Below are 25,066 nucleotides of genomic sequence, written 5' to 3'. Positions count from 1 at the left end.
CCCGGGTCGGTGTTCATAGTAAGGTCTTAATATGGCTGTCGGCACCTCAAGCACAATCGGATATCGATAATTTTCTCTGCTAATTTATCGCTAATTAATCGCATATAACAAAAGCAGAAGAAAAAAAATCGAATATCTGTCATGCTATAACAGCGGCTGCCGCTGGCGGCAGTGAATGACGCACGATGAAGCTTGCGACAACCAATCCGTGATATGGAGCGACAAATGGCGATGCGCTGCTGTTGCTGAAACAATCGGCGCTCTTTCGATGTCGCCAAATCGAGCGTTGTTTGACGCTCAACCTGGCGTCCCGTCATCGGCAGCTCCCTAAATAATTTCCACCGAAACGAACGTTGCCGACGCTGCACTGAACATGAGCCGCTACTGTTGCTAAAACAACCCTTTGCCGGATTGGCGTTGTCATCGTTTCAGCGTCACCGCTGTTTTGTCTGGGTGAGTATGGCCTAATACTGTTGTCCACATATAGACAACAGCTGCCATTCATATAGAGGGAGCTATACGGCAGATGCTCTCACAACGGCTTCTGTCGAGAACAGCGGAATGGCGGCTTGTTACCGTGGTGTTTAGCGGTCATTCAACATGTCTTCGTGAATGGGGGTGTTTTATAGATTGTAATAATTAAGGTCGCGATTTTACTCGATCTAGCATCGTAGACCATAAATCGTACGCTTCAAAAACTGTGCATTCAAGCAACCAGTTTCTACTAATCATTCATGTACATTAAATTTTATCATCATATTTGATCAGTGCAGTGATCAGGTGGACAGACAATGACGACACCCTGAAACACACGGAACAGCTATACAATCAACTTGAGCCATCAACTGATTTATGAAGTTTTGATGCTATACCGGAATCGACCGGCTTTTGAAGCAGGCTCCGACAATTGTTGCTCCTTCAATTGCATGTACTCCAGGCCACAGCTACAAATCATTGCGACAGTATTGATCCTCGCTGTGCGGATCCTTGCATTATATATGAAGGTATCTAACTTTAGAGCATATACGATAAGTAAGTTATGATTGTCTCTGACGATATACAAGCTACAGAGTAGAAACCACCTGGATTGCTACAGAGTTAAAGAAAATCCGTATCCGATTAGCGAGAAATTCGCGAAGATATACAGAAGAAAAACAGCTCTTCCATTTGTTGCTTATCAAATGATCACAGGTACTACGAACGCGCGCAACTTTTTGCTATTCTTCGAAGTATTTCGACCTAAATAGCTAATACAGTTCATACACATCCGCTGATCTGATTTTGTACTGATCAGAATACTACGAATACTATGTTAGGCGTAAATGAATAATCTTGTCTCTAAATTATTATTGCTTTAAGATATCAAGAAATGTGGGATGACTTTGCCCCACTTCAACGAACATCGGAGAACTTTTCTTTAAAATAGTTCGGAACAATTTAAGAGAGCTGTCTTACTAACTACCAAATCAAACGTCTCTATTAGAACCATGCATCAACAGCACCGGTATCGAAATCTGTCAGTAAGGACTTTGACTACAATTACACACAAAGTACTTTGTTCTCCATATGTGTTAAACTCAATGTACACATCTGCGTCCATGATTTATGTTCGGTGCTTTTAATTCAGATATGCCGAAACAGCCGAAGCCCCAAATGCTTTAAAAATATATAATGATATTCTAAAGTTGACTTAATTTATATACTCGCTAGATCCGATCACCGAGATCTGCGCTTCTCCAAGATTTCCACATTGGAATCGGCCCATCGACGACCTACTCGAAATTAATGGCTGTTAAATCATGACGATCCGGCAATTAGTACGGTGTACTATCTCTGTGATCTAAGGCGGCCATGACGCAGTTGACAATCGATATTTGCCGACAATTTTTCGAGGCAATCGCGACTATGACAGCCCCGGGGGGACGGGGTGAAGCTAAAGGGATGCGTATATGTATGTCTCTGCGGTTATATAAGCAAATAAATGTAATATTGGTAAATAATATCTTATTAATACTGCAATTGGCTTGTTTCTTTTTTTGCATCATGTTGGTCTATGGCAGACAGCTTCGACAGGATGCTGCTAGGATTAAATCGATGTCAAAATAATGCCACTCTTACGAGTGACCATATATTTGTGTATAATGAATCTGAGAAAATGCAGCTCAGTCTAAGGGAGTTTGACACTGAGCGGAACAGTAAGATAACGTGTTTATTGTTTTTATTCTATACACTATAATATCGAGGGTGGTTAGTACCCCATATACAAACAAGTCCTGGCGTTAGTTGATCTGAATCGACAGACTTGTGAAGCTAACGCTGATTTTGCGTTAGCTTCATAAGTCTGGGCAAGCAATGGGCTAACGAGAGCAAACTGCTTCAATGACGTGACATTGAGGTAGCGGGGGCCTTGTATAGAAATGTGAAGTCTATCCGGTATGCAGCATTATAGTAATGAAATACTTTTTTTTTACCGATTCACAAACTCATATTCCTGATATTAAGTGGCTTACTGCTTTTTAGGTTACCAGGCCTTTACTATGCCCCACCACTACTACGATTGTCTCGTTTCATTGTTCTATTTCGTATCCTGGCCTTGCACAGAGTATAGTTCACAGATTTCATGCACTAACTAAATGGCCAGGTATTTTATAGCCAATAAGAAGGCCTGCAGCACTAAGTACCACTTGATGTTGAGATGGGTTCCGCTTTGTAGTTTTCCGCGATGCGCATCCTTTTCCATCCTGTCATAATGGCCGTTCGTAACGTTCGAGAGAAGCGCTCACGAAGCAAATTCCTGAGGGCAACTTATCCGAACCATAAGATCTGACTGAACACCCCTGAGCAGTCATTGATGCTTCACCATGTCGCGCCACCCCAAGCAACGATAACTGGGAGAGCGACAGAAGCAGAACTATGGCCGCCGACGGCAGCAGACGACAACGACAACGTCAACAAGAATATTGCCCAACAGTAAAGACAGGCACACATGCTGTGGGAAGCCGTGATTAACCGCTCCATTTTTTGTTAGGTGGCTCATATAAACTACCTTCAAAAATAAGGCGAGCTTCGTCATCATCGACATTATCAGTATTATTAGCACTATATGAACGAAAACAAAATTCGGAACTAAACAGACAGCAGCAGCGTAAACCAGCAAACAATGATACGAAATGGGTAAGCGAAATGCGCAACTCTAGAGGCTGACAGCGCAAGCAAACGAGGAAGAAGGGCAAATCATAATCAATGTGGTACTTATGGAGTACCGAATCCGCTGCGAACGGTCACTGACCGATCAGCATGACACTATACAGTTCTCTTGCAGGCCCATATAGTGCCGCTGAGCACTTAACCATTAAAACCCCCATGACCATTTGTATTGAGACTATGCATACCTGCTAAGTGTGCTAGTACATATATTGATTTCTACTCAACCATCAAAAAAGATCAAATCCTTGACTACGTTCATATTTTACTTACAGAACATGAATATACGAAAGGGTTACATTGGAATACGTAGTCCTGGCTGTCGAAATGAACAATAGTCGTATTAGCGTAACCGCCCGTTTCGAGACCATCTATGCCACTGTTACTATCATCGTAAGTACTACTACTGAACGAACTACGTGTATCTGTTACGGCAACGTCAGCCGGAATCTTTCCGGGCGTATTTCTAATGTACGTGCTTCCCCTGTTATATAGCATAATGACAGCTTGGTTTTACAAACGAGGGTTGGTTGGTCTAACAAGGCTTGGTTCATAATCTATGAAACGCCAGCTCTATTATGCGGATTATATGTATAGAAAAGGTTTGCACCGGCGTACCTGTAGCTTGCCATTGTACCAAAGGTCTAGACTTTTTGGCACTAAACGTTTAGCTAAACGGATGTCGATAATAGTAACGCAGCACGACGAGGAATGAGAAACGGAGTGGAAGCTGGCTTTGTCAAGCAAACGTGGATGCGGATTGCAAGCTGTGGCAAAATGCACAAGAGCCGATAACAAGGACTTCACGAACTCCTGCGATTGGCCCTAGCAGCTTGAGACAGACGCGATATTGGGGTATTGTGGGTTAGTGCTAGCAAACATTTTTTCCTCAAAGCTGCTCCTTGGAGACCTATGTAGAGGTCGTAGCCTGACTCACTTGTATTTCTCCGCTTCTTTCAAACAAGTCTTTAGGGCGAATGAAGGCAAGCAAAGATATTGGCACACCCAAAGAACCCCATGGGCAAGTAGTTTAGGTTATTGGCTGTTCAAAAATGAGTAAAATTATAATTTGGATATATTAATAAGCAAGCAATACGAACAATATGTGCAGAATGTTATCGTCTGTCAGGGGCAAGAATTTCCTAAATAAGTTAATCGTTCAAGCGTAAAAATAAGAGCGAAATTTTCTATCGCGGCTCCTTTTGATATTATTTTTAGTTATGGTTTTACACCGACCCCGTAACGTCCATAATCCCATATATTTTGTAATAGTCTCAGAAGCCTTCCTTCTTGGCTTTTCTCTATGAGCCTTTCTATTATGCATAGTTGGATTGTCTTAATTTTGGTAGTTATATAACCATCATAATGACATCGAGATTAACTAATTATGGTAAATAGGCCAATTCTTTTTTGCAACCGAATTTGCCTTGACGTAACTTCCCAGCTGGTTCCTAATTCTACGCTACCAGCCGTTCCCAACGTGCCTGGAGTTCCCACAATTCCCTACTTTCTATCTGGGAACAGCTTTCTACCGGCAATCATCGTCGAGGGGTGGACCTTCTAAACATTGAGCTATGTCCTCTCGTTTTAACAGTAGTAGGTAGGCTACCTTCTGGCTCTGCCTGCGACGATTCAGGCCACAATTAGACATTCCGGATGGCCAATCGAAAGTAATTGCCCTCGGACAGAGCATCTGTTCTCTGCTTAGATGCTTGCTTCTATGGGTTTTCAGCATTTGCATTTCCCATAGCCTACTATAGGTGAAAGGTAGCGGCTTCTAGATGTTAAGGAGTGGACGCGAGCTCCTGGTGCTAACGTGCGCATGTGCGTTTGCATAACATTCTCTGGCCAAATTCAGATGTAGTTTGCCTCGTGCTGTTGTGGCATTACACATTGGGCATGTGTATCGCAGCATGGCTATCTCTGTTGCCACGAGAAGGCCGCCTCGCGTTACTCCTGCGCTAGGAGCTAATACGGCAGGCCGTCTTATCTGTCATCATTTGCGAGATAGCAACGTCCAAGTTCGAACGGCTTCGAAGTGAGCCGTCGGCTAAATTCTACCAGGTAAATTGTGTATGGCTCAATCCCTGTTTATATCAACGTTTTATTATGGGCGGAGCACAAATGGCCATACGCATAGATAATGCAATTAATAAATTAATAATAGAAGTAGATAGAAGTGCAATCGACGATTTACTTCAGCTGAGTTGTACGCTATCTGGAACATTTAATTTGATTGGGTACGAATCGACAACAACAGAAATTGCATGATACGAATGTCTGTTTGCTTTTTGTCCGCTAATGACGAATGTGCTGCCACAAAGAGGCTCGTCCAACAAAAAAACGAGAGCGTGTATTGACTATTACGTAGGTAAAACGATATGCCGAGACAACGATAAAACCATACTATGAATTGTTGCTCACAGAAGAAGATGCTGTGCATAGCGACATACTCTACAGAATTTAACGCTTCACGTTGCTGAGTGCATTATAGACTTCAGTCGTACGGGAAACGGGCGCCAGATCTTTGTCGCTGGTAATAACAGATAGTACAATAATCCGCTAAGTTCTAAAACGTGGGTCGGCAGGTTTAGAGTTAACAAGCCTATTGCGCAGAACGTGTTTCGTTCTTTAACTAGTTCGGACTTTTCAGCAGTGTCGTTTCGGTCGTCGAGTGATAACTGGCGAATACATTTAACTCCTTCTGATCCGGGTATCGGTTCGGACGTCGACGCCCGTCAGGAGTTTCTCAAGCGTAAGATAAGCTCGTTATGTGACACAAGTAACCAAGGGTGGCGCAAGCTGTCTTATGTTCGCAGCCCTAAGAAAACTGAATCACCTGGCGTACGCTAATTTGATAACGACCGAAATCCATAAACTGTTAGTATAATATTGATTCTTAATTACGTATTTTTTTGTAGACCCAACCTCACTATAGCTAACCATGTCCCCGTCCCATAGCGTAAATTGGTCTGACTCACATAGAACCTGCTCCAACGTACTACCCACGCCGAAACACTACAGGTTGAGAACTTCCTGAGCGCCCTCTACAAACATGACGTGTCTTCCAACACATTCCTCTCCTAAATTTGTGTTTACTGTTTGACATTGACGACACGAAGATTTTCTCTTTGAAAGGCCAGCTCTGTCGCTGTTGTTGTTGATTCAGTCACGCTCGTTCCACATCGATGAAATCCGTCAGCTACCGGGAATACAACGTTTATCGATCTGCGACACCTGCTTATGGCACTGTATCATAGTAAAACTCTGCTGGATATGCGCTTAGTCAATGATGCTACGGCTCTGTGATTTTTGCGCACGCACATAAGGAATACTCTCCCAGCTAAACAGCTCAGCGACTGGAAAGCAACAGATAATGTCTGTCATGGAAGCTTGACGTAACGACAATAGGAAGGTTGCCGCTCGACTGAACTGATCCAGTGGCCTCCCTTACAGCAGAGCGAACTGAAGACATGTTAGTTATTTGAATTCTACGCCACATATTATGCTGTTTCTGTTCTCGTTGATTTACCAATACTAATATTGTTAATTTTAATGTTTCACCTAAATGACGCCATTTTCTTTTGAACATCATGTCACAGCTGTCGCTCAGCGTACAAATGAATTAGCAGCAAATATTCATACCTTTACTTCCATTGAAATTTCGTCTGCTTTCTCATTGTGACACTCTCGCAAATGACCTTAGAATGATTAGGCTTACTTAATACTCAACAATAATCGGACACAGTTAAAGTGTTAACTCGAGTATGTGTATAACTTCCCAAAAAACTACAAAATCAGGCAGACGGATTATTGGTAGACTATCATGACAGGGTATTACGCCATTGTCACGTTTTTTATACCATATTATTTCATATTTACATACAGATTCGTTATAAATGATGACGATTCGTTGTGTAAAAGACCATAATGTCAATATGTGGCAGCCACTACTTATATTAGCATTAAAATGGCCATCTTTTTCCCTTACAAAAAAAAAGCTTTATTCTAAAGGCACACTTCATTACATACTCTATTTATCATTCGTATAGTGCGACTGTTTTGCCAGCTATAAAAATCACTTGGTATTGCAATTATTTTCTATCGTAACCATTCTTCTGTCAATAGCTGCTAGCTCCCCTGCTGTAGTCATCATGTACATCATCCAATGTACATTTTACATAGAACAGGTGATATTTAGAAGAAGTGATTTGACCGATTAGATGATGATGACTTTTTTTTTTCTGCAAAAATCATCTTCGTTCAACTTGCTCAAGTTGCCGGTATATCAGTCATCCAGAGATTGTCCAGTCGTTCATTAGAGAATATCAGTGAAAGGAAAAATTGACTGTCTGAACAGATTAGCCTGTTTCAACGGCGTCCAATTGGCATCGAAGCACTGAACACGACGGTGACAACGACATAAACCTAAATCGAAATCCAATTTCCGCGGTAATAACACTACGCGAACAACGTTTGCAGATCGAGTTGTCTGGAGAGACCAAACGCATTTCTGATCGGTTCCTCAAGTCATATCCCGTTTGACGACTGCTTTTCGCCGTCGTTAATTGCCCATGCCTTTTCATTGTGGCCTGCTAAGCTGGAAACCGCTATTGTAAATTCTCCCAGTTACTAAGCGTTTTTTTTAGCTACTGCTAACATTGATCATGCTAGTTATATACGAGATTGGGTAACAGTTGCGATCATCGTCGCCGATGTCGGCGTCGGCGACGGACCCTTGGTTGCTGCAACGCTTTCTTGAGCACGGCGATGTCTTGCCTTTTGCACATAAAACGGCTGCTTGGGTAACCATTTTGCATTTATAATTTACCGGAACCTCAAGTAAGACAATGATTATGAATCTGGTAATACCATGTCAATCCGTGTCATGTTTCGCAGCTTTAGTTCTCTGCTGGCCGTTACCATTTTGGCCTGTTTTGGCTACCCGTGAATTCGAACAAATCGACACTCTGCAAGACGAATTGAGCCAAGCAAACCGAATTGCAAACGAATGACGACAACCCATCTGTTCTAACAGTCAAAACAGCACGGTATTACTATAAAGAAAACAAACAATCCTGTATAGCCATGCGTGATTTCCTCAATGCAGAATTTTTCGCTGTTTGAGTTCCGTGATCGTCGTATCCGCTTCTAAGGATCATTAAATTCGATTCTGAGCCCAGCATCGTATAATGCAATCGTATAATAAAACACCGTATTCCGTACGGTCAGATTAATCTAGTTTGTAGCTGAGATAAGCAACGTCGAGAACCTTGTGATTTAGGACGCTTTGTCCAAAGCTCGAGGTCTTCCTTAGTTTTGGCCATGGACGTGCAGGACGCAAATACGTAGCCAACGTTCAAAGGTCGCGCAGTCGTCGCAAAACATGCAGTGCGTTAACTACAGCATGCAAACTCCACTGGGTCGGTTGTAGAAAATCGATAAACGAGGATTCATATGTCCCAGCCAACGCCAGGGCTGAAACCGTATTAGGCAATCATTGAAGTGAAAAAATTCGAGTGGGTGGTCCGGCAGAGATAAATCTTAATGTAGGACACGTAGGGACCATGTTTCTACAAAACCTATGAATTCGATGCGGTTAGATATAATACTGAATGCGTGCTGCAAAATCATTTTGTCTATGATACTGGTAAACATATGTACTCGTAGCATTTAAGGGGGACGGAAGAATTTCCCACACTATCGTTCTTCGGTGAACAGCGTTCGCGATACGTCGTTCTCCGTTCAACTGTATATATGCACGCCCCTATATTAGAAGGCAGCCTAAAAAAATTACCAAATTATCGCTTTGTTTTACGAACATTGATGCCTCTTTAATAGTTAACGCATATACCTTTGTAGACCTGCTCAAGCCAGCGACGCGTAATTGTTTGCCGTGGCGACCGAGCCCATGGACAGAACAGGTAGATTAGATTTATTTACACAACGTTCAATAGGTGTACGGAATCGACAATATTCGATATCAAAGAGACTATCGACCGTAACTGCTCTGGCCATTAACGGGCTATACTACTTCGACCAAATAGAAAGGGCGCTACACCGTCATCAAGGGGCCCATGGGTTACGTCGAGCGGATTAACAGCTTACGAGGATAAACGTGGAGTGGATTCGGCAAGTAATTATCCATAATACCAGTAATGGTCGGGTATATAAAACTGTGGCCGCTTTGAAATTCACTGTTAGGTCAGCAATGGCTTGGTAAAGCGATGTCGTCTCTAGTTCCGCGGCTCGTTTCCGTGTCGGGGCAGTTTAATCATCGTTCCTAATGTGAAGTAACTGCTGATTCGGGTTATTGGCGCAAACAATTGCCAAACACAGTGGCACCGGACAAGAAAAATGCCCGTTTGCGTATTCTTCAATATATTTTCTGTAATCTAGATCGTCTTCTAATTCTCATGCAGGTGTTCCATTTTCTCGAAGCAAACTTCGTGGCGGCTCGTTTAATCTTCCGCAATTCCATTTCTATATGATATGTGTTATGGCCGCTAACCTGATCGGTAATTCGCACGGCGCAAATGCTTTGACTCACCACTATCGCCATTGAAAAAGATCGTACGCAACGAATAATGACACATGCAAAACAAACAACATACCTAGATTATTGAGAGTTGAAGTACTTTCACATTTCTGATGGTGTAGACACGTGGCTAGCTAATGTCTACGCAAATTCTTCTGTTCAATTGATTTCATAGACTTAATGTTAACCGAGTTTGTCATCCGTGTTCGTCTATCCGTTACTAATTTATATGCGCTCAGATAATGGTCGGTCGGTCGGTCGGTCGGTCGGTCGTTCTAAAATGAGTGGCACAAAAGACAGAGTTCTCCTACCTTGCCAGTGTACAATAAAACCTGCATCGAAAACCATACTATAACGTAGAGCTATCTTAGATATCGCACGGGTAGAAGTGCGAGACATAGCTAGAAGACGGCCCGCTAACTAACGTAGTCAAGCATTGATTACAATATCAATAACCTAATTTCGCTCTTGCGTTTGTGGACATCCAGGAAATGACTGACGCGCGGAGCGAACAACATCTATGATATTACTGCCCTAATGGCTATTTCGTGGCATACCCACCCGTGTCATTTAGTGCGCATGTTGAATCGCAAGGCTTCTCGCAACGAAAACGGATCCACACAGACGATCAAAACTTATGGCCGAACGCCTTCTGCGGGCGGACCAAGTGGACGTTGCGTTACATAGTTATTATGAGCGGCTAAATGAAAAATCAAACTGGCCGCTCACTCGTCTTGTGGTTTCCTTTGGTTTTCCATGAAAATCAGCCATCAGTAGTAGCTAATACGGTAATTTATTCATTTATTTAACCATTTGGTGCGTACGTACTGGATCCTTGCTATGATAGTTTTGAAATTGCCGCGCAACTATTTAGCCTCGATTAAAATCGTGTTTACTAGTAAATCATCCGGGACGGTGTAACTTCATGTCGTAGGAGAGGAAAATTTTCAAGGAAACGTGTAGACATCGCAGTCACTATGATCAATTGGCAATAATGAGGAGCGCCCTTTTTTTTGCTGTGCCGCTATAGGACAAGTGTGAAAGTATATCATTCAAAGAATAAAGATGCCAAGGTGCGGGCCGAGAATAAACTAGCAGTCGGCGGCGTATTTGGGTAATTGATAGCTCGATGCCGCCAACATGACTGGCTACGGAACCTGATATACAATCGACTGTTCAAGATGTGACTCCGAAGGCGAAATAAGCACTCGAAGATACTTTGAAAGTATTTCAGACGCACCTTCGCATAAGCGCCATTATAAAACGTCCATTTGAGCTTGTTAATATTTATCTGAATTTTAAATCAGGACACAAATCGGCATTGCCACGCTAGAGATGGTGAATTGTTTAGAAATTTATTGTAGAAAATTATTAAATTGTGTAGAAAAATAGGTGTTATATTATTTATGTGTTGCACTTTCGCAACTCGAAGAAGTGTACTGTGCACTCGTTGGCACACCGGCTCTCGTAGGACATATTCTTAGAAGGCCTTATTTGCAACACAGCTGCTGATCTTATCAACTCATTTTCTTTTTGCAATTTATAGTTATAATCCGTTTTTTTTTCTAGATTTGTTTCCTGTAAGATTATACTTCCTGGCCATATGCCACAAAAATAATCGAAGCGACTTACTTACGAGACCTTAGCTATAACGAAAAAAAAGAACGGCCATTGGCGCGCCATTTTGAGACGACTAAATAACTACTAAGATACTATCGAGTGGTAATAAAAAGGCAAGGCAGAAATTGATCTTTTTGGCTGTTTGCTCGGCCTCTTATTCTTTGTCTTTACATCCCCGTATCGCACTTCCTTAACTGCACGCCTTTTGCATCTATGCCGATGCATTCTATATGATAGGATTAGAGAGAGAGGAACGGCATGGTCAAAAATCTTCAGGTCTTCCTCGCCCTTACCCCAGTATCCTTCTGGTCAATGACGAACCATCGACATCTCCCAAATCTGAATCTGGACACAAGACAATTACGATGTTGATAGGGTTACCCTATATCGAGTCAAACATTTACTCAGAAATAAACAGAAAACTGTGTGTTTCCTTGGGGATGTTCTTCCGTTCGCTTTTATCCACGTAGGATTTTCCGTGGGCTTCACTATGTCAAATTAGCTTCGTGTTCGCAATTACATTTGACTCAGCCCGATAATTCGATATATGCTGGCCTCTAATTTTGTAGAGACGCTAATATCGAATTGGCTGGCCTATGCAAACCTCGAATGGCATTTTAACGTAGTAATGGTGATCAAGGATGACGTTGCTGATGGTACGACTAGCTTAGATAGTACTTCTATTGCTTCAGTGCTTAGCCGCTATCTGCATTACCAATAAAGTCACCGTAAGCCATCGTTAAACCAACTCGGCATGAAGTCAAGCCTAATTATTGTGTCACTGATGGCTGATTCAAGCTTTGGCCGTTTCGTAATGATTGAAGGTTGCTGACGTTATTATCAACAGCTCTTTAATCAACGAGTCCCTCAGGCGTCAACTTTGTCGGCTTCTCCTCGGGAATCTTATTGTTAGGTTTTTTCAAAGTCTATATCTCAAATTTTTCTGCACAGAATACCTTTTTTATTGTCGGTGGGCTTCTGTACAAGAAACGGTTTAGGCACAAGCTTAATCTTATAGTAGGTTCTCAAAATGCTCTCCTCTAATGTGTTCAGCTTGCTGCATACTTCGCTGTGATGGGTACTGCATAAAAATCACTGATCTCTTCGAGTTCTTGGATTAATGCCATCTGTACTAGTTTGTTTATTGCACTCGTTCCAAGCATTCTATCGGATTAATTTGCCCTTCGTCTTCGTAGAGAAATGCGACTCTTCTATCTCCGCATATAGTGTTGCCTGAAGGTTTCCTTTCTGCCTATACTGAACATTGTAGTCACTCGTTTCAGGTTTTGTGGGTTATCTCCGTAAAACACAACGGGCACCGACCACTGACTCGTAATAGTTAGATAGAAAAATAGTTCTCTCCGTATGTAGTTTCCTTACAATTTTCCCGCCTTGGCGAAATATTTGTCACGAGATACGCACCTCACGTTACATGGACCAATCTATCGAATAACAAATTGCTGATTTACTAACGAGCGTTCTGATGTTTTGAGTTGCTTAGGTTAACTAGCGCAAAAAGCACTAAAAAATAACCGTAATGAAGCTTTATTGACCCGTAAACTCTGACTTATACTAGGTTTAAGTCATGCGATTTTATTAGCCACGACGAAGCCAAGATAAGTTACGACAGGCCGAACAGATTATCCGTACGTTGACGCATTCGTGTCGTCGTTACCAATGAGCTCTTAACACTCCCACTGGAAACCATAGCCGGTGGCCCATTAAAAAACGCAATAGTGACTAATGGCTCTTTTTCGCTGCATGGGCGCGAAAACGACCGCGTACGACTAGTAACAACACTTAACGATATGACCGCGAACTATATAGCCCCATCCATTCAGACCGTAAGAATCACCGCATGCTTAACGAGTATGTTTTTCCACTCCTGCGAATCACATGTCGTCTTATATAGAATTTCATACTAACCCGTTGATGATAGCAAGGATGTGTATCGTCCACACGAACACCCAGCCCGCCAGAAACACAATGGCGAAACCGTATAAAGTCCATTGTAGTATAGACATGCTCCCGAAGTGCATGCTTGCGCCTGTGGGGGAGATAGGGTCTCGATGGGCTGTGCCAGTAGCGAATCGAACGTAGACGGTAGCACTGCCAGCTTTTGGTGTCTACTTTTCTCTGCTGGCGCGTTGTTTCTATCTGATGCTCCTGCTGCTAACAATGATGATGACGATGCTATTAGCAGTCGTGGCGCCCCAGCAATACTGCTAACCCCTTGATTCCTGTCACTATTTTTGTTGTCATTAATAATGCGAATATTATTTCTTTTTATTGTTATTATCGCTGCAGCAGTCACAAGTGACGACTGCACCAGTGCGTAGTCGCCGTGCGCTGTGTGTTCAGCCAGCTCGGCAATTTGGCGGCCGGTAAGGGCCGTCTGTTCAGCCCGATGATCGGAGCCGGTCTATCATGGGCCGGATCCTATGGCCTGAGGCGACGCCCCGAACGCGCCGGCGTTCTTAGTAGAGCCCTCGTCGAGCATACGTTGAGAACGACCTGGGTTCCAGCAAATTCTGTTCCTCGAAAAGTCTTACTACGGCTCTGCACGCCGGTCGTCGACTCCGTCTTTCTCAAGGTTCAGGCTGCGCTTCCGGAGTCACCGGCTTGTCACTAGTCAGCAGCCTTGGGTTTTTCCAGTATTCTTCGTATTTAAACAGCGACGCTCCGGAAACCTGTGTAAAGCTTCGGCTACCGTCAGAGCTATCACGGTATTTTCTTCTACTTTATGCACGTTGAGTGTAGCCAACAACTGCGTCTGTCTACCCCCAACGTTAGCCAAGGGCCAGCCCATCAGCCAAGCGGACGGTTTGTTATTGTTTGTTTCCTGCTGCTGCGGTTGCCGCCGTTGCTGTTCGTTTTCCGACGATACACGAAAAATGTAGAAGTATTAATAGACGTAGTGATGGTCCTAGTAGGTATCCTTTCGTCCTTTATTATGATTACTGACACCAGCACTGCAAAACTTCACACATCACAGCACATTTCCAATCGAACTTTGCCGCACATTTCTAACGCCGTCAGGTAGTGATGATTATGACGATGATGATAGCAATTTAACATTAAAGTAACGGTAAAAAAAGATCGACACGGTACACTCGACACTGATTTCAATACCCCATTCCTAGCAGTTGTTTTTGTGGCAATCAAACAAGTCACAATAATATTAGTAATCATAACACAGGGACACCCCGCCCCGCTGGGTCGGCATCGGCACTTCACGACCACGGAATAGATATGATTTCGATGATTATTATTACTATCGTAGAAAAGATCGCTTCACGTCATTCTCACGAGTGAAGGCTCGGAGCTCATTGACTTCATCGCAACACAGGCACTGTGTTGTTGCGGCTGTCGCAGTGTACGCACACACTAAAAAAGATACTCTTGTTTCTACCACTTAAGGCCACTTCTCTCCCCTACAATGCATATACAGAAGTAGTAGTAAGCATTGCAGGGCAAGGGGAAGGGCAGCAGAAGGAGCAAAATAGGAGGGGGGGCTAATATGCGTATTTTGATTTGTCGCTTGTTTTCGAGGTTAGTTAGTAGCTCGGATCGAGACGCACAAGCCCTTCGACTGCACTGTACACAGCGTTCGATGCCCCTGCTATCTGAAGAGCAGAACGCCACACGATTGCCCCAGCAGTCACGAATCGACTGACTGCTGACACCTGAACACAGGCGGTTTTCTTGCTGCTGCTGTTGTTGCTGACGCTAACGATTACTGCTACTTCTGTTGTTGCTGTCCTCTATGGCGATTTCTGTTCATATCGCAGTGGCTGTGAGCGGTTGCAACCAGTTCCAATCACCTAATTTTGGCTTTAATTAACCGGCGAAACAACAAGTCGGTAAGGCAACCCAGTCTGCTATACAGCATCACCTTCACACCGAATAAGTGGACGGCGGCCAGGCGGATCGAGTAGAGTTGAATCGAGTCGACCCGCCTTACCTTTTCACTGTTTGTATCGTCAACTCGTTCATCTACTCTCGCATTTACATCGTCACGCTCACTAGCAACGCGATGACGGCGACACGAAGCTCCTCACGAGCGGCAGCCATAGGGAACAGCGCTAGTAGGTTTGGCCGGACCAGCCAGCCAACCAGAATGCCAGTTATTAGGATACAACAGCGAAAATAGAATTACTTACTTTGTACACGGAAAGTAACGCCAGCACAAATAAGAACAACAGCAACAGTAATAACGAGTACGGTGAAACGTCAAGGCGTTTGTTGTTGACGTCGATATTGTGCTCACCATGAGATTTACTCCACCTCCGTTCGCAACAACAATAACAATAACCCAGCACAAGGGGAGAGCGCCTAGACACACACACACGCACATACACGCCCTCACGCACACAAACATTCACACACACACACACAACTCGTCACAAACGAAGATTTACTGACTCGCTAAGTGGTAGATTTGTTGCTGTTTCTGTGGGAGACAGCAAATAGCGACCGGGTGAATGGGTCGTCGTGGGAGCGACAGCTGATTTACGCCGACTGTTGTGGCTGCTAATTTGCGTTACACTGTTGCGACCAGCATACGATCTGACGGCGGTTCACCGCCTCGATGACATTGAGAACCATCGCAGCAGCAGCAGCACAGACAGATATCCGTACCATCGTGATGGCAGGTAAGAAGCAGGCACAGTCATAGCACAGTTCTTGAGAACGGTAAGAGCACAGGGAAAATGGAGAGAGAAAATAAAGGGGAAGGCCACCGCCGCTACTGCCGCGAAATGGACGGGGCTGAGCGCCCCTACTGCTGCCGCTCGACGTGTTGCTGTTGTTGTCTCGGTTCGCCCGCTTAACGAGCGATACTCGCTTGACGTCGACGTCCTTCCTCGGCAATAACACGTGACAAGACGACGGAGAGCGAAAATGAATTAACGACTCAATGAAGGAAACCCACTACTGCCGATCCACGAACAACTATCATTACGAACGCAACAGACATCAGTCAACGCGAACGAACTGGTGATCACCTCAGCCCCACAGAGTCAGTAGTGGAACGGCAGGCACACAGCTAGCCGGACACCCCGAAGGCTGTCGAGCAGTAAGCAAGACAGCAGCGACAGAAAACAAACGCCAGGACGACGTAACCTAACAATAGTAACAATAATAAGAATAACAGAGAGGAGCCTAGACGGTAGTGACGGCCGCGACTACCCAGCGCCCACTGGTACTACGATTAGCGATCGTGTTGGTCCTTTTCGTCGATGTGCGCTTGCTGCTGCTGCTGCTGCTGCTGATTATCCTACGGTGAAATCCGCCGTCTCTACGCCACCAACTGCTGATGCTGCTGTGTGTGTTGTTGTTGTTAACGTAGTTTTCCTTCTTCGTGCTGCTGCTGCTGCTGCAGCGGCTGCTGCTGTTGTCGATGCTGTGGCTGATTTTGGTTCTGCTGATACTGTTGCTGCTGCTACCATAGAGACTCAATACGGAACTCAACCCCCGACGAGTCCACGCCATCAAGGAAGAAGACGACGTCGCCTTTCCCGCTGCTCGCTAAATGCTGAAAGGGCGCCAGCCAAGGCGAACGGCTGCAAGCGGCGGTGGGCAAACCGAGGCGGCAGTTGTGACTAATGTTATCGCGACCGTTGTCAACAACATCGGAGAAAGGGTCTAGCAAATCGGAGCGAGAAGAGAATATCACCAGACTGAACCGGGTCAGGATTTAGTCGGCTCTCTCCGGAATAGAAGCTTAGCTTGGATAGTTCATTGGGTGGTAGGGTATTGGGTAACATGTATATATGAGGTAAGTAGATCGGGTCTGCCGACATTCGGTTTTACTCGGCTAATGTGTTTGATAGATGCTGGCTATGCTGGTCGTAGACGCTCTAATTATTATATGAGATGTGGATATTTGAAGAGCGTTGAGTAATGGCGTTACTAGTGTATTTCATATTGACAATTTCTCACAAGTTTGTTTGCTGTAAGGAGGATTCTGAATTTACAGCCAACGCTCAGCAAGCAGATGTCTGAAACAAAAACGAAAACCCAAATCCGATCTGACATGACTGAACATAATGTGGGACTCGTACATTTCACTCCGAAATAATCCAGCTCCTTGTTTAAGAGTATCACGAATGAATCAGGTTTAAGTTACATCAACGTTACTAATAACAGCAACTAAGTAAGGTTTCGCAATACAACATTTATGTAACAAATACGCAGAATATAGATTTTTGTAGGTTTTTCAGCTTTTCTTTGTTCAAAAACGTGAGATTCCTCGGTAGTCGGTAAAAAAATAATATGCAGCGTATTAGCGATTATTACCTTGGCGAAGACATATGTACTTACGGCCTTAAGTGCGGGTGGTGGGCGCCTGGGTAAAGCACAACCTAGACATCACAGTCCATATTAATACATGTAACGTCAATTAAGGCGCCCTTTTCGGGTTCGCTTATTTAAAGATTCGCTCAAAAATGTTTTCGCACCCGACTACAGAAAGCTGCATCAAATCGACTTTTCATATTTAGTAGAAGATTATAGCAAAAAAATTAAAGTATTTGAATGTTTTCTTTCTTTAAGATCTGTTATCGGGATCATATTTAAAGGAAGTGGCTGGTATTTTACAAATTGGTTCAGAATAAATGAAGCTCTGCGATTGTTGGATGCTTGGCATCGGCTGGGGTAAAGGATTAAAGCCTAATTCAACCATACTTCAAGGCCGCTTGATAACTGCATCAAAGAGTCAAACACATTTATTATAGATCTCGCTTTTCCGTGTCCTGCCGCAGAAGGACACAGCAGTTCATTCAGCCGTTTAAATATTCTGTATTGCGCTATAGGTGATACGCCGACTGTGAGCAAACGCATCCACATTCCCCGTTATGAAAACGCAACCGCATTATGGAGTCATTTATTGCCTCACTTCAGAAGTTAATGTAATTAACTTCGTAGAGTTAACTAATGGTAAATTAATAACTATATAATAATAATACGTTTAATAAAAGTCAGTAATAAACCGGACTCAGGCTGTGATAGTGAGCGACGTGTGCATGAACGATGTATTGCAATAGAGTTGGTGTGTAAGCGATAGCTCTTTCTTAGAGATCTGCGTAAGAAATGAATTGATGGGCTGCATAACACTGCATGATTTAAGTTTCATACTCTGTTGACCTATTGCTTACATCTGTTTAGGGAAATTACTGGAGGGTCAGGCGTCGAAAATAAGTCATTCTCAATGCAAGCGGTAAACTTGACCCTTATATTGGTCATTTTTCTGCACGCTAACGGTCGTGCTAAGCAGACCTTACACATAAGCTGATCTTAATGAGGAAAAATTCTTGCTAGTTGTACACCGGTTCTCTGAGAGGTCTGATTTTACTTGCAACGTATACGTTTAACGTAATGATTTTTAAGGAGCTCGGTATCTCGAATAGCCATTTTGCAGAACTGCAGTTCGCTGCTATATGTGCTATTCTATGAACCAATGAAAACGCGAAATGCGTTGTAAGCCCTGGTGACTGTTTCGAGCATTGCATCCGATAGTGCTTCAGATGACTAGCTTCAGTAGGAAACGAGGTGCATTTATATCCGGATTGAGACCTGGGTTACCCCTGGTTTCTAAATTTCGCAGGAATACACGCTTTCTGAACCATTACAGGTTTGAAATATGAAGCCTGGCCGTGTTTTACCTTAATGGCCTAGAATGAGCCATAAAAGAGTTTTTTTTTTTTTTCTTGAATCTAGTGGCCTTTAATAATAAATATAATAAACTTATTTTATAAATGTTTAGGCAGGAATAATACCCCCAATAGTATTTTAGTTCCGCAATGGGCGCTTTTTAACTGAACCACCTGAGTGGTGATGAACTCTTCGAAAATAACTTCGTATCGCAGCTGTTTGTATGTAAGCATACATAAACACATTGTTGTAGTAAAATCGTTATATCGTAACAGCACGAAGGTAATACGCTTCATAGTGAATCATGATGGTGTGATTCTGACCATAGTCCTTGCAAAACTACCGAAAATCATTATCGTTGTTCCAAATTCTATCTTGCCCTGACCTGAATAGAGATATACTAGATGCCTATTGATGCCCGGTAAACGTGGGTCGCGTCGTGTACATACGGAGGTGATTGTGTGTGCTGGGAAAAAGAGGGCTTCCTACAACACAATTGTATAATTCGCAAGAATGCATACAACTGCATTGTGTCTAACACATTGTAGATGTATACCCAGTCGTACAAATTTTCGGGGACGTAAGTACAGATAGCAGCAATGATCGGAACAAATAATAATGTGGAATAGTAGAAGCGTTGTGATATCGGCCGTGACATTAAACAAGCCTAATGTTTGCATCGAAAGAATAAAGCAATGAGAACGTCTTATTATTGCCTCTCTTGTCAAGCATTGTCCCGGCTAAATTAAACAGTACCTACTTGGGAAAGTTTTAGGTTGTAGCATTACGGTACTGACACGTTTTAGACAACATAGCCGTACGCAGTATGAAAAAATTCATATATACGTATACATATATTAGCGTTGATAAATATGCACCAAAGAGGAAATTTACTTTGTTATATAAATTTAGAATTTTCAACGAGGAATCCCTAAAGCTATACAAATGTTGATATCTAGATGTTCCCTTTTGTATTTGATACGACTTCGTAAACTTAAGATATCTAAAGAAGCACATACAATTTTGCAAATTGAGTTCTGTTTTATTGGCTCTTATACTGGTAAATTTAAGCACACGTTGCGGTTTAGGTTCAAACGAGACATGAACACACTTCTTTTCATGCTGGGAGTCAGCCAGCCGTCTGCCTGATAGAGTGCCTAACGATGGTACCGGACGTAAGACTCGAAACAGAGAGACTCATATACCTAAATAATATTTTAACTACGTCGTGACTGGGACCTTGTTGAGGCATGGTTCGAAAGTCGAGAAACTGTGGGCTGTGCGACGGTTCCTGAGGCAAGCGCGTCTACTAAAATTCTACGGCTTGTTTACTCAAGCAGTTTCACTCAAGGCTTTTCACTCATCGTAAAAGAATAGTTACATTTTAAGTATTATGTACCGTGAGAGAACATTGCTCTAAAAAATCGCAATTTTTGCTGCACAAAAAAAGACTTTCCTATTGTATGTGTAGATGAGTAACTGTCTTAGACGAATATTTAGCGACGATCGGATTATCCTGAGAAATGTCAACAACGATTTGTCAGTGTTGAACTTCATTTCAACGTCATTACAGTGCCCGCAGATATGGTAGTTTGTTTCACAGTGGCAATTATTGTTGTTCAGTAATACAATTACGGTTACCAGCGTGACTGACAACTATGCGGCAGGGTAAATATGACGTTTCTAGAATATCCAATGGAAAATACGACTTGGAAATTCTACAACATACATAACTTCATTCGTCACCGGAATTGCGGATTTAGATGCACTAGAGGTACTGCATCTTTCAAATGATTGGTTACTTTCTCGCTATATTGTGATCTTTTTTATATTATCGTTTTGTCAAAGCCAAAGGTGGATTAAGATGGATTTTACAAATATTTTTCACCTTGTCAAAAAGGCCATTATGCTTAGCAAGGTCCTAAAATAGGTTGCCTAAGCTGCGTTCGACAATTAATTAACAACACTACGATGCAAAAAAGATGACTAAACCTATTATATTTACTACTAAATCGACCGGTTCTGTCTACTCAACTGAATAAAGTCGCCTTGCCTCTTATAGTGTGTTAGAACATGATTCTGGTTGCGGTAATAATCGATATTTAGATAAAAGATACTGTGACGTTAGAGGAAAATTAGTTTCGAAACACACATCGAGTTACATATTTCATCGACGCTAGTTTGCCTAAACTGCGCAGCAGGTTTGCAAATAGATTTGGTTAAATGCTCGTTTTCGGAGAACTGTTCAGTTTCACGATCGCCTAACGTGAGGAGATTATTTCTTCGTACTGAAAATTGTGTGCGCTTTGTTCCACTATAAAAGACACTTTTTGTATTGACAGGTCGCGTTGACTGTGATAAACTTTGTCTTGCACTTGTGGAATGTTTATGTAACAAGAAAATGGCTGAACAACGTTTTTGTTGTTGTATTATGTAATTGATATGCTTGCAAAGACCTAACTTTACTCGATGAGGTCCTTGTAGAACATAATATTATATTTGAATAAAGCATTTAAGAATCTGTTGGAGCTGAAACCAGAGCCTAAGCGATAGACGTGCCTTTTTTAAGCCTTGTTAGATTGTTACTATAACTCACAAGGGTAGAATTAACAAGTCCCAATTATTATAGCCACTACAACATCTGTATGTAATGTAATCGTACTGAATTGTCATAGCTTATCTTTTATGACGTTCACCGTTACCGAGACGTATAATCAAGATTCAGTATAAAAAGGATCCAAATAATACGTTACACTCCCGCCAAGAAATTTGCTCTTTGAAACCAGTTGACGCTCGTAATAATTTATGCTTTTAGCTGTTTAAGAACTATTTCGAATTCGTTTAGGCTTACTTGTCCCGACGTCATTAAATATGTACTAAGCAGAGGATTTCCACGCCGTATTTATCCAGTGCATCCTACCTTATGCTGACCAAAAAGATTCTATGAGATAATTAACGAGCAAACGATAATTCCAGGAATCTCACGACTCCTCGCATGCGTTAGAGGCCGCATTCGTGCATCAAATGTTGTTGAAGCGGCCCAAACGGACGCGTGTTGTTCTGCGAAACCAGAGGGCCGGTTCGCATCCGGTTGAACGCTAGAAACGAGATAATACCAAACGTCTATCGTATGACATACCAATCTACTAGAAGTTTCATTTCGTGACAAGAGGGATTAGGTTTAAATTGTGCAGTTGGGCCATATTCGTCTTATTTGTAGCAAAAGAACTTAGATCAATTTACGTTCAAAGTTCAAATCCAAAATAAAATAAAAGATATTTGAAGCTAACCTAGTTGATCCCGGCGGCTTCAAGAGATATCTTCTAAGAAGGTATACGCACTACAATATTTTTTTTAAAAAGAAGGGAGAACGTTTTCTACATGAGTGAACATTGCTAACATATGTTGAACAATCCTCTGTAAGAGCAGGCTTGAATGTGTGACAGCCTCGATCCATTAAACCTGATGAGTTTATTAACCTGTTAAGTTACCGCTGTTAAGACATCCCACCAGTTTGAACTACTAGGATATCATGCAACTTAACCGGGTGCTTACGTTCCCCTTTTGACGATACTTGTCACCTTTCCAAGCCACTTGTGCATTGAACTTTCCTTCGAGCTGAACAAACGAGGCTTCTATGTCTGTCCACGATCTACGTTTATTGGCAAATCCCATTTATATTTTTTCCTCAACAGCATATGGGGCAACGACTCGGGCACAATGGCTTTAGACCGACCGAAAGATCGATACACTTTATATTTGGTGAAAATAAGAGGGAGAATAAAATTTATCTTAGGTACGCACGTACGTTTGCCGTACTCAATAGGCCTCTTACTGTCCTTTGGTGCGTGCGCGTTTTCGATCTGCCCTACCTCTCTCATGTTCATACCGTGTGCTGTAGTGACGATGACTCTCGAAACCAGCGTCCCATAGTCGGCGAACATTACCGAACCTCGCGGCAGAAGGACCAGATACAACTGGCAATCTTATTGAGCTGCCGTCTCTGCTTGTGAAGTCGTACCTCATCCTGGTGTTTTTAGTTGTGTCAGTTTTGAGCTTGTGGCCAATATCCGCCGTATTCCCATTTCATGATGTTTGGTTTGGCGAATCGGTCGGCGGCTCTGTTTATCAAAATAAATATTTTTCATGTCTTACGTCCGTTACTTAGGCCGGTAGGTCCGGGGCTTAGGCCGTTAGGCAAAACTTGAGACGGCTGGCTTCCAGCATGAGACACACTGCGGCTGCCCCCCAAATTCGAACCTAGACTACCGCCTGCCCGTTGAGCGGGCAAGCATGTTACCCACTGCGCTAATACGGGAACGTGACTCATGCGATCTCTTCGCTGCCAACTAGCCGAGCTGGGCATATGATTTCCCCGCCTTCACACAGCGGCTATACGACATTAAATCGATAAGAGAGAAGGAAGGGGGGCGAGACAGAGCCGGCTGATACGTGAACTCGGTGTGGAATGATCGTGATGTCATTCTGCACGTGTCCTTGCATGCTGCCCCCCTACACGGTGTCATCCCTTGCCGGCGGTAGCGATAGAGACCCATTTGACAGCTCGTTTTATTTTCCGCAAGAGCTGGTGAAGGGGTACAATGACGACGCAGGAAAAGGTTGTGACGGCATGGTGGACGAATGGTGAAGATCTCAGAACAGTCGCGTAGACCAAGTAACGTTGGGCTGCTTCGTGTTTTTTTTAATAGAGTATGGGCAAATCGAGTGGATTTGGAGAATCCAACTGGCAAACACGACAAGCATTTTGCTTGATATCACATCGAAGCGTAGCATTATCCCTTTCCGCGGAAACTAAAATAAATAAGTCTAAGCGCTAATTTTTGGGCAACTGATTTGCCAACTAGCAGAAGGGAATAGGTCATGGGGCAAAAATCATTCGAAAACTTTAAAATTTCTTTCGACTGTTCGCAAAAATCACTTGACAGCTGGAAGGTATTCAATTGACATCCAAAACAGCAATGAAGAATAAAATTATTTCAATAAAGGGCGAATTTAACTTTACAACACATTTGTAACATGGGCATGCTAATACTATTCCAGTATCTTTGTAATACTAGGTTGTAGGTATATTACAAGACATAATATCACAGTGCTGTATCTTGAAAATTCTATTAGCCATCATTTAATTACTATATCGAACAAATCGTCAATTCCTTTTTGCATCTCTTGAATATCTTACATGTATCTAAAGAAGCCCATTTCAAACTCTCAAATGGGATGAATTGACACAACTGTGCCCATTACGAAAAAATTCGCTGTTCATCATATAAAAGTAGCGACATTAGCTTGGACTCGATGCGCAGGTAGTCATTTCATGTAAAAGAGTAACTTGCTCTGTTTCTTCAATGCAATTCACACAAATGACCTGTATTTATGTATACTAGGGCGCATGGTTCTGTTTTTCCTACAGAAGAAACAGCGCCGCTACCCTACGCACTAATCGTATGTGGGTTCCTGGATAGGTTGCCGACGTTTAATGGATTGGCGACCATCGTCATCGGATCTCGTATCAATGGTCTTTTCTCTTCAGTGAGTCATTAGAAATAAAAGTCTTTGTACTAAAACCATTGACCGTTGATTGGATGAAAACCGTCAATTTAGGCAGCGCGAAAATCATCAACTCTAACATTTACGATTTACATCGCAAACTGTGTTATTCTGATATTGGTCAATAAAACCATTGAAAATCTTTAGTCATTACGTTTCCTTTCCATTTCGCTATAACATTGTGACATAATATTATCAGAATATTGGGATATTATTAGGATGCTTCTGTTATGATTGCTTTGCATACTGAGCTCCGCTCTATAGTGCAATCGTTTAGTGTATTCTAATAATTAAACGAATATAGAATAAAGATGTTCTATTTTTTCAGTGACCTTTGCAAATTTTCAAAACAAATTTGCTCCGGGTTATATAATAGATAAGCCTAAAGTTATTTCCTTAACAAACGAGATCGTTTTTCAATATATATTCATATATTGGCGGGCATATATATTCAAGGCAGTTTACCGTTACATTGGCCAAGTG

At 42.6% G+C, this 25,066-nt stretch overlaps 1 protein-coding gene and 1 long non-coding RNA gene across 5 annotated transcripts in view; one reads left to right on the top strand and one right to left on the bottom strand.

The window, feature by feature from the left end:
- The window catches only part of GlcT (ceramide glucosyltransferase), a 130,909-nt gene extending 114,093 nt beyond the window's left edge, over window positions 1–16,816 (bottom strand). For 3 of the 4 annotated variants that reach the window (XR_015321401.1, XM_086980434.1, XM_022794503.2), the window contains exon 1: window positions 13,289–16,816. Coding sequence is in view for 3 of the 4 variants with exons in the window: in XM_086980434.1 (XP_086836560.1) it covers window positions 13,289–13,401 (113 nt within the window). In the remaining variant the exon portion in view is untranslated. The remainder of the gene's footprint in view (window positions 1–13,288) is intronic. The other variant, XM_022794502.2, reaches the window with a different exon arrangement.
- Window positions 16,817–17,062: 246 nt separating this feature from the next.
- LOC147757438 (uncharacterized) lies at window positions 17,063–24,729 on the top strand. Its single transcript, XR_015321415.1, has 2 exons — window positions 17,063–20,789; window positions 21,992–24,729. It is a non-coding gene; the product is annotated as an uncharacterized LOC147757438 (long non-coding RNA).
- The last annotated feature ends 337 nt before the right edge of the window (window positions 24,730–25,066 follow it).

Source organism: Varroa destructor, unplaced genomic scaffold (genome assembly GCF_002443255.2).
Source record: "Varroa destructor unplaced genomic scaffold, Vdes_3.0 BEIS01000002.1, whole genome shotgun sequence".
NCBI classification, from domain to species: Eukaryota; Metazoa; Arthropoda; class Arachnida; order Mesostigmata; family Varroidae; genus Varroa; species Varroa destructor.
This window is presented reverse-complemented; position numbering and strand designations above follow the sequence as displayed.